The sequence below is a fragment of the Heterodontus francisci genome, chromosome 30 (assembly GCF_036365525.1).
Source record: "Heterodontus francisci isolate sHetFra1 chromosome 30, sHetFra1.hap1, whole genome shotgun sequence".
NCBI classification, from domain to species: Eukaryota; Metazoa; Chordata; class Chondrichthyes; order Heterodontiformes; family Heterodontidae; genus Heterodontus; species Heterodontus francisci.
Genome location: NC_090400.1, coordinates 24682868 through 24692945, shown reverse-complemented (window position 1 = coordinate 24692945; position 10078 = coordinate 24682868). Strand labels below are relative to the sequence as shown.

Genomic DNA, 10078 nt, shown 5'->3' with positions numbered 1-10078 from the left:
ATAACAATGTGTAAATGACCAGGTCATTTGTTTTTTGTAGTGTTAATTGAGGGATCAGGCCAAATTCGTTGCAGGCAGCCACAATCCTGTCGATGAGTCTCTGCAGACACTCTTCTGTGTGAGATGTTAATGCAGCATCGTCAGCAAAGAGGAGTTCCCTGATGAGGACTTTCCGTACTTTGGTGTTCGCTCTAAGATGGGCAAGGTTGAGCAACCTGCCACCTGATCGTATGTGGAGGAAAATTCCTTCTTCTGAAGACTTGAACGCATGTGAGAGCAACAGGGAGAAGAAGATCCCAAACAGTGTTGGTGCAAGAACACAGCCCTGTTTCACACCACTCAGGATAGGAAAGGGGTCTGATGAGGTGCTGCTATGTTGAATTTTGCCCTTCATATTGTCATGGAATGAGGTGATGATACTTAGTAGCTTTGGTGGACATCCGATCTTTGCCAGTAGTCTGAAGAGACTACGTCTGCTGATGAGGTCAAAGGCTTTGGTGAGATCTATGAAAGCAATGTAGAGGGGCATCTGTTGTTCACGGAATTTCTCCTGTAGCTGGCGAAGGGAGAACAGCATGTCAATGGTGGATTTCTCTGCTCGAAAGCCACACTGTGCCTCAGGGTAGACACACTCAGCCAGCTTCTGGAGTCTGTTTAAAACGACTCAAGTGAAGACTTTTCCCACTATGCTGGGCAGGGAGATTCCATGGTAGTTGTTGCAGTCACCGCGGTCACCCTTGTTCTTATAGAGGGTGATGATATTGGCATCACGCATGTCCTGTGGTACTGCTCCCTCATCCCAGCACAGGCAAAGCAGTTCATGGAGTGCTGAAAGTATAGCAGGCTTGGCACTCTTGATTATTTCAGGGGTAATGCCATCCGTCCCAGGGGCTTTTCCACTGGCTAGAGAATCAATGGCATCCCTGAGTTCCAATTTTGTTGGCTGTTCGTCCAGCTCACCCATGACTGGCAGAGACTGGGCTGCATTGTGAGAACATTTTCCTTTGAGTACAGTTCTAGGTAGTGCTCCACCCAGCGGTCCATTTGCTTGCATTGGTCAGTGATCGTGTCCCCTGATTTAGACTTGAGGGGGGCGATCTTCTTGATGGTTGGCCCAAAAGCTCTCTTAATGCCATCATACATTCCTCTGATGTTTCTGGTGTCGGAGGCCAGCTGAATACGACTGCATAGGTGTTGCCAGTAGTCATTTGCACAGCGCCTAACCATCAGCCTCAAGAAAACGAACATCATTGGACAGGACGTCAGAAATGCTCCATCCATCAATATCGGCAACCACGCTCTGCAAGTGGTTCAAGAGTTCACCTACCTAGGCTCAACTATCAGCAGTAACCTGTCTCTAGATGCAGAAATCAACAAGCGCATGGGAAAGGTTTCCACTGCTATGTCCAGACTGGCCAAGAGAGTGTGGGAAAATGGCACACTGACACAGAACACAAAAGTCCAAGTGTACCAACCCTGTGTCCTCAGTATCTTGCTCTACGGCAGCGAGGCCTGGACAACGTTTGTCAGCCAAGAGCGGCGTCTCAATTCATTCCATCTTTGCTGCCTCGGGATAATCATCGGCACCAGATGGCAGGACCGTATCTCCAACACAGAAGTCCTCGAGGCAGTCAACACCCCCAGCATATATGCCCTACTGAGCCAGCGGTACTTGAGATGACTTGACCATGTGAGCCGCATGGAAGATGGCAGGATCCCCAAGGACACTTTGTACAGCGAGCTCGTCACTGGTATCAGACCCACCGGCCGTCCATGTCTCTGCTTTAAAGACGTCTGCAAACGCGACATGAGGTCCTGTGACATTGATCACAAGTCGTGGGAGTCAGTTGCCAGTGATCGCCAGAGCTGGCAGACAGCCATAAAGGCAGGGCTAAAGAGTGGTGAGTCGAAGAGACTTAGCAGTTGGCAGGAAAAAATACAGAAGCGCAAGGGGAGAGCCAACTGTGTAACACCCCCAACAACCAATTTTATCTGCAGCACCTGTGGAAGAGTCTGTCATCTAGAATTGGCCTTTATAGCCACTCCAGGCGCTGCTGCACAAACCACTGACCACCTCCAGGCGCGTATCCATTGTCTCTCGAGACAAGGAGGCCAAAAAAGAAGAATTGAGGGATAGACATTGACTCGGATACCAGCAAGAGCTTCTTCAAAATAGTGCCATGGGATCTTTTACAGCCACCTGCCAGGGCCTGGGTCTAATGTTTCATCTGAAAGGAGGCACCTCTGATACTGCAGTACTCTCTCAGTACTGCAGTGAGATCTCAGTCTAGATTGTTACATTCAAGTCCTGTATTGGGACTTGAACCCATAGCCTTCTAAGGTAGAGGCTATAGTGCTGCCAACTGAGCCATAGCTAGCATATTTGTAGAGAATTACATACAATTTATAGCACAGACACAAGCCACAGCTTCCACCTTATCTGTGCTAGTGTTTATGCTCCACCTGAGCCTCTTTCCACTCTAATTCATCTAACCCAATCTGCATATACTTACAATTTTTTAAAACCTGCCACTTATTTGTTCAAAGAAATTTGGAAAACATTTGGGAAATACCTTACCTTTTTGTTTTATTCATTCATGGGATGTGGGCGTCGCTGCCTAGGCCAACATTTATTGCCCATCCCTAATAGCCCTTGAGAAGCTGGTGGTGAGCTGCCTTCTTGAACCACTGCAGTCTATGTGGGGTAGGTACACCTACAGTGCTGTTAGAAAGGGAGTCCCAGGATTTTGACCCAGTGACAGTGAAGGAATGGCGATATAGTTCCAAGTCAGGATGGTGTGTGACTTGGAGGGGAACTTGCAGGTGGTGGTGTTCCCATGCATTTGCTGCCCTTGTCCTTCTCGTTGGTAAAGGTTGGGTTTTGGAAGGTGCTGTCTAAGGAGCCTGGTGTGACTTTGCATATACAGCAGGAATGTGCAAACCTACTTTTGAATTAGCAGAAATAAAATACAGTATGGCCTGCAGGGTCCAAGCCCATTACACAGGAATCAGTCAATGTGCAGGAACCAGCTTCACCCAAATGGTTTTTATGTGAAAATTATGGTATGGCCTGTAAGGGATACCATGCTATAGTGGTTATATTACTAGACTGGTAATCCAGAGGATAAAAACAGAAAATTTTGGAAATACTCAGCAGGTCTGGCAGCATCAGTAGAGAGAAACAGAGTCAATGTTTCAGGTGTGTGATCTTTCATCATTAGTAACCCAGACGCTTGGATTAATGATCCAGAGACATGAGTTTAAAGGCAGGGGAATTTAAACTAAGTTCATTAAAAAAATCTGGAATAAACAAAAGCTAATATCAGTAATGGTGACCATGAAACTACCAGCTTGTCATAAAAAAAATCTGGTTCAGTAACGTTCTTTTAGGGAAAGAAATTTGCCTCTTTTATCTGGTCTGGCCTCCATTATAAAAAGGATACAGAGTCACTGGAGAAGGTGAAAAAGGATTCGCGACAATGATATCAGAACTGACAAATCATATCTATCAGGAAAGATTGAAAAGGCTGGTCTTTTTTCAAGACTGAGGGGCATCCTGTTAGAAGTCTTTAAGATTATGGAAGGGTTTGATAGATGAAAAAATGTTTTTCCAGGGAGACCAGAGTTATGGGCCATAGATATAAGATAGTCATTAATACATCCAATAAGGAATTCAAGAGTAACTTATTTACATAGAGAGTGGTGATTGGTGACTGGAACACGTTGCGAGTTAGGATAAGGGCAGGAGAGTTTTGGATATGTTCAAGTTTATGTTGGGTGCAAGACAGGAGGTGGGACAGGAGTGCATTGGAATAGTCAAGTCTAAAGGTAATAAAGGTATGGATGAAGGTTGCAGCAGCAGATGAACTGAATCAGCGACAGAATAGGACAATGTTACAGAAGTGGAAGTAAGTGGTTTTAAGAACATAAAAACCTAATAAATGGGGTCAGGAGTAGGCCATTTGGCTATTCAAGCCTGCTCTGCCATTCATTAAGACCATAACTGATCTTCTTCCTCAACTCTAGATTCTCACAGTATTCCTGTATCTCTTAATTATTTTAGTACCCAAAAATTTATTGATCTCTTGTCTTGAATATACTTAAGAACTGCACATTCACAGCTCTCTTCAGTGGAGAATGCCGGAGATTCTCAAACCTTTGAGTGAAGAAATTTCTCCTCATCTCAGTTCTTAATGGCTGACCCCTATTCTGAGATTGTGACCCCATGTTCCAGACTTCACAGTCAGGGACAACGTCCTCTCAGCATCTACCCTGTCATCACCTCAAGAATTTTCTATGTTTCAATGAGATCACCTCTCATTCTTTGAATTCTCTGGAATATAGCCTAGTCTACTCAATCTTTCCTCATAGAACAATTCTCCCATTCCAGAAATTGGTCTAGTGAACCTTCATTGCACCCCCTCCAAGGTAAGTATATCCTTTTTTAGGCAAGGAGACTAAATCTGTACAAGTACTCCAGGTTGGTCTCATCAAGTCTTGATATAATTGTCAGACATCATTAGTCTTATATAATAAAAGCAAAATACTGCAGATGCTGGAAATCTGAAATAAAAACAAGAAATGCTGGAAATACTCAGCAGGTCTGGCAGCATCTGTGGAGAGAGAAGCAGAGTTAACATTTCAGATCAGTAATAAAGACTACCATACCATTTGCCTTACTTATTGCTTGCTCAACCTGCATGCTAGCTTCCGGTGGTTTGTGTACAAGGACACCCAGATCCCACTGAATACCAACATTTCCCAGTCTCTCACCATGTAAAAATATTCTCCTTTTGTATTCTTCCGACGTAAAATGGATAACTTCCCACTTCCCCACATTATATTCCATCTATCAGTATCTCGTCCACTCACTCAACCTGTTTATGTTCCTTTGCAGCCTCTTTGCATCCTCCTCACAGCTTACTTTCCCACCTAAATTTGTATCATCAGCAAACTTGAATACATTACATTACACTTTCTGTTCATCTGACGCATTGATATAGATGTAAATGGCTGAGGTCCAAGCACTGATCCTTGTAGTACCCCTCTAGCTGCCAACCTGATAATGACCCTTTTATTTTTACCCTCTGTCTTCTGTCTGTTGACCAATCCTCAGTCCAATCTTAGTGATGGAGCAGATATGTGGTTTGTAGCTTATTCTGGGATCAAAAATGATACTAAGTTTGTGAACATTCTGGTTCAGACCCATACAGCTGCCAGGGAGAGAGATGGAGTTGCTGGTTAGGGAACAGGATTGTTGGTTGAGTCGAAGACAATGGCTTTGGTCTTCCCAATACTTAGTTGGAGGAAATTACTGGAAGTCAGTCAAACAGTGTGACAAATCAGAGACATTACGAGGTCATGAGAGATGGTGTGGAGGTAGAGCTGGGTGGCATCAGCGTATATACGAACATACGTATGAAAATATGAATTAGGAGCAGGAATAGGCCACTCAGCCTGCTCCACCATTCAACAAGTTGAACTGATTACTCCACATTCCTGCCTACCCCCAATAACTTTTCACCCCCTTGTGCTTATCAAGAATCTATCTACCTCTGCCTTAAAAATATTCAAAGACACTGCTTCCACTGCCTTTTCCAGAAGAGAGTTTCAAAGACTCACGTCCCTCTGAGAGAAAAATTTTCTCCTCATCTCTGTCTTAAGTGGGCCACCCCTTATTTTTAAATAGTGACCCCTAGTTCTAGATACTCCATAATAGGAAACATCTTTTCCACATTCACCCTTTCAAGACCCCTCAGGATCTGATATGTTATAGCATACATGTGGAGCATGACATTCTGTTTTCCAACAATGTCGCCAAAGGACAGAATGTAGATAATGTACAAGAGCGGGCCAAAGGTAGATCCTTGGGGGACACCAGAGGTAATGTTGCAGGAGCAGGAAGAGAAACCCTTGCTGGTGATTCTCTGGTTATGACTGAATAGAAAGGGATTGAACCAGGCTTGGGCAGACACAACCAGCCTGGACAACAGAGGTGATAAAAGAGGTACTGCCACAATTGTGAGGTGAAAAAATAAGCATGTATTATCAGGATGCTACATACCAGTGATATTTTTGTAAGCTATTGATATATTTAGTGTCAATTACATCCTTATTTGATTGAGTTGGAGGATTGGCATCTTAATTACGTTCTGTTGATCTTGGCTTGAACAGACCCTTTGTTTTTGGTACCGATTCCTTCCTTCCAGCAGGTGTCTGTTCATAGTTTTCCTAGGGTCAAGGAAACTATTAAGTTTACCTTTTCGTCAACTCCTCCCATCATAAAACTCAGAAGGAAATATGCAGCAGGAAAGGCTTCTGCGGATTTGTTTTACATGAATTCGGATGAATCTCTGTATTGTGAAAGAGTTACCAGGAGGAAGGCAAGTTCCCTTGTCCTCTAAATAGCAAATTACTTAAAGCTACAGTAGGCAATGTAATTTACCAATAAAAAATTGTTTTCTTTACGAGGAGAAAATGTATTTAGCTGCAAACACAGATGCAAATACTTTATTAACCATCCCCATTCTTGTGCCACTTCAATTCTGAAAAGTACCTGAAACAAGATAATAGTCACTTTGGAATCTGGTTCAGCCGGTATTCCCTGTTTTCAGCTCTGGTAAACTGAGATGAGGTGCGAATGCCCGCCCACTGGTGAGGGGCTATAATTGCCATCACATTTACTGATCGTCCTCAGGTTGTTCCGGATCGTGAAAGCAGACACTCTTATTTATCTTGGAAGGTCGCAGATTGCTTGCACGAAACTACGAGAATGGCATCAATGGGACTCCAGATTCTGGGCATAGCCCTGTGTGTGTTCGGATGGATGGGAGCTCTTCTCACCTGCGTTCTTCCCATGTGGAGAGTGACCGCTTTCATTGGAAACAACATTGTGGTGGCGCAGATTATCTGGGAAGGTCTGTGGATGAACTGTATTGTTCAGAGCACTGGGCAGATGCAATGTAAGGTGTACGACTCCCTGTTAGCTCTCTCCCAAGATCTCCAGGCTTCCAGAGCTTTGACCGTTATCTCCCTCGTGGTGGGAATCATCGGCATCCTCGTCTCTATTGCGGGAGGAAAATGCACCAACTGCATAGAAAACGAGGCGACAAAGGCCAAGGTCACAATTATATCGGGAATTATCTTCATCCTGTCTGGAATATTGACCCTGATCCCAGTGTCCTGGTCAGCGAACACCATCATCAAGGATTTCTACAACCCGCTGGTGACAGACGCCCAGAGGAGAGAACTTGGAGCCTCCTTGTACATCGGTTGGGGAACCTCGGGTCTGCTGATTCTCGGAGGGGCTCTGCTCTGCTGTTCCTGCCCTCCTAAAGATGATAATTCCTACTCGGCAAAGTATTCTGCGCCCAGGTCTACAGCTCCGAGCAAGAACTATGTGTAACTTGGAATAGATCCGAACCAGTTTCCTGAGATAAGATTCCACTAATACTGCACGTTTTTAAACATTTTTGTCAATTGAAGAATTAAGCCATTTTACTGTAAAGTGTTTGATAAGTAATTCGATGTGTAATTATCTTTAAAAAAACTTCAGCAACTACTGTTTAACCGTACGCGCTTCTTTTCAATTAAAGTTATCAATAAGGGGAAGGAATTTAAGACAATGCACTTGCACCCATCAGAACCTCAGGTACAGAGTTTGGAAATCTGGCCCGAGTTTAAATATAAAGGTGGTTGTTAAAGGAAGATTTTGTAAAATGTTCAGTGGCTGATGATATAATGTATGGCAATGAAATTGATTTACCGATTAATCGGGAATCCTCCTTTATGAAGTCATGCGTTATAAAGTGTACAGTAACTATAATATCTACCTGGCACGAGGGGTACCTGGAGCAACTGGAAAGAAGTAGCCGCCGCCATTTCGCATATAGTGAGAAAGTGATAGCTGTGAAATGGGTCTCTACCCTACCTAAATAGTTTAAACAACGTCATATTAATAGCAGTTTCATTTGCGCCCATGTGATTGAAGTTATATGTTGACTTAGCATTTTATATTTACTGAACGTTACTTGTGTCGATGTATTTTTAAAGACTGTATTAACCATCTCTTCCATGCTTCGTTGTATTTTGGGCTCTGTATATTCAGTGATCTGGGGATTTGGTTCAATTGTAAATCACAAAGGCCAAAATAAAATCCAAATCTCTTTCAGAACTTCTTGTGTCTACGTTATTTATGTGTGGGTAAAAAAACAGCGCTTGAAAAATGGGGTAGAGGAGCGGAGGGAATTGGGGGTACTGATATACAAATCATTAAAAGTCGTGACACAGGTTAATAAGGCCACAAAGTATTGTGGTTCATTTCCGGAAAGAGAGAATTAAAAAGCAGATAAATTATATGAAACTTTAAGAGCCCTTTGTTTAGACCACACTTGGTGTACTGTGAACCTTTCTGCTCTTCCTTTTGCAAGGATAGGGAGATACTGGTGAAAATGCAAAAAATAATTTTTACAAAAATCACGTCAGAACTGAGAGATTGTATCTATTAACAACAACTTGTAAATATACAGCCTTTAACAGAATAAAATGCCCCATGGTGCTTTACAAGCGCATTGTGAAACAAAATTTGTCAGTGAGCCATATAAAGGAATATTTGGGCAGTTGACCAAAAGCTTGGTCAAAGAAGCAGGTTTTAAGGAAGAAAGAAAGGTAGGGATGTGGAGAGGTTTAGAGAGGGAATTCCAGAGCTTAATGCCTTCGCAGCTAAAGGCATGACCACTAATGCTGGAGCGTTTAAAATAGGGGTCCTCAAGAGACCAGAATTAGCAGAGTGCAGGTATCTTGGAGGTTTGTGGGACTGGAGGAGATTATCCAGATAGGGAGGTGGTCAAGCCATGGAGGATTTGAAAACAAAGATGAGAATGTTAAAATTGAGGCATTGCTTAACCAGGAGCTAATGGAGGTCAGCGAGTACAACGTTAACAGGTGAATGGGACTTGGTACAAGTTAGGATACGGGAGCAGAGTTTTGGATGACCTCAAATTTACAGAGGCTAGAATGTGGGAAGATGGCCAAGAATGCACCTGGAGTATTGCGTGCAGTTCTGGTCACCGCATTATAGGAAGGATGTGGAAGCTTTGGAAAGGGTGCAGAGGAGATTTACTAGGATGTTGCCTGGTATGGAGGGAAGGTCTTACGAGGAAAGGCTGAGGGACTTGAGGTTGTTTTCGTTGGAGAGAAGGAGGAGGAGAGGTGACTTAATAGAGACATATAAGATAATCAGAGGGTTAGATAGGGTGGATAGTGAGAGTCATTTTCCTCGGATGGTGATGGCAAACACGAGGGGACATAGCTTTCAGTTGAGGGGTGATAGATATAGGACAGATGTTAGAGATAGTTTCTTTACTCAGAGAGTAGTAGGGGCGTGGAACGCCCTGCCTGCAGCAGTAGTAGATTCGCCAACTTTAAGGGCATTTAAGTGGTCATTGGATAGACATATGGATGAAAATGGAATAGTGTAGGTCAGATGGTTTCACAGATCGGCGCAACATCGAGGGCCGAAGCGCCTGTACTGCGCTGTAATGTTCTAATGTGTTGAAATAGTCAAGTTTAGGGGTAACAAAGGCATGGATGAGGGTTGCAGCAGCAGAAAAGTTGAGGCAGAGGCAGAGTTGGGCGATGTTATGGCGGTGGAAATAAGTGGTCTTAGTGATGGCCTGGATATGTCGTCGAAAGCTCATCTCAGGGTCAAATATGACACCAAGGTTGCAAACAGTCTGGCTCCTCCTCAGACAGTTGCCAATCAGGGGACAGAGTCGGTTGCTAGGGAGTGGAATTAGTGCCGGGGACCACACAGAATGACTTGGGTCTTCCCAATATTTAGTTACAAATTTGTCCTCCAGTACTGGAAGTCGGGTAAGTGGTGGGGGGGGGAGGGGGTGGAGAGGAGAGGGCAGGTGGCGGGTGGGGATGGGGGGAGAGGGGAGAAGGAGGGCCAGGGGTAGAGGGGAAGGGGGGGTGGAAATGGAGGGGCAGGGGGAGGGATAAGCAGGGGAGGGGGAAAGGGGGGGTGAGGGAGGGGGCGGGGAGGAGAGGGGGGGTGGAGGGGGAGTGGGGGGGG

The 10078-nt window shown here is 44.3% G+C and overlaps 1 protein-coding gene across 1 annotated transcript; it reads left to right on the top strand.

Moving 5' to 3' along the window:
• The first annotated feature begins 6413 nt into the window (after positions 1-6413).
• LOC137346629 (claudin-4-like) lies at positions 6414-8137 on the top strand. The gene has a single exon (XM_068010234.1). The coding sequence runs from the start codon at positions 6773-6775 to the stop codon at positions 7403-7405; it is 633 nt and encodes a 210-aa protein (XP_067866335.1). The 5' UTR covers positions 6414-6772; the 3' UTR covers positions 7406-8137.
• Positions 8138-10078: the final 1941 nt, after the last annotated feature.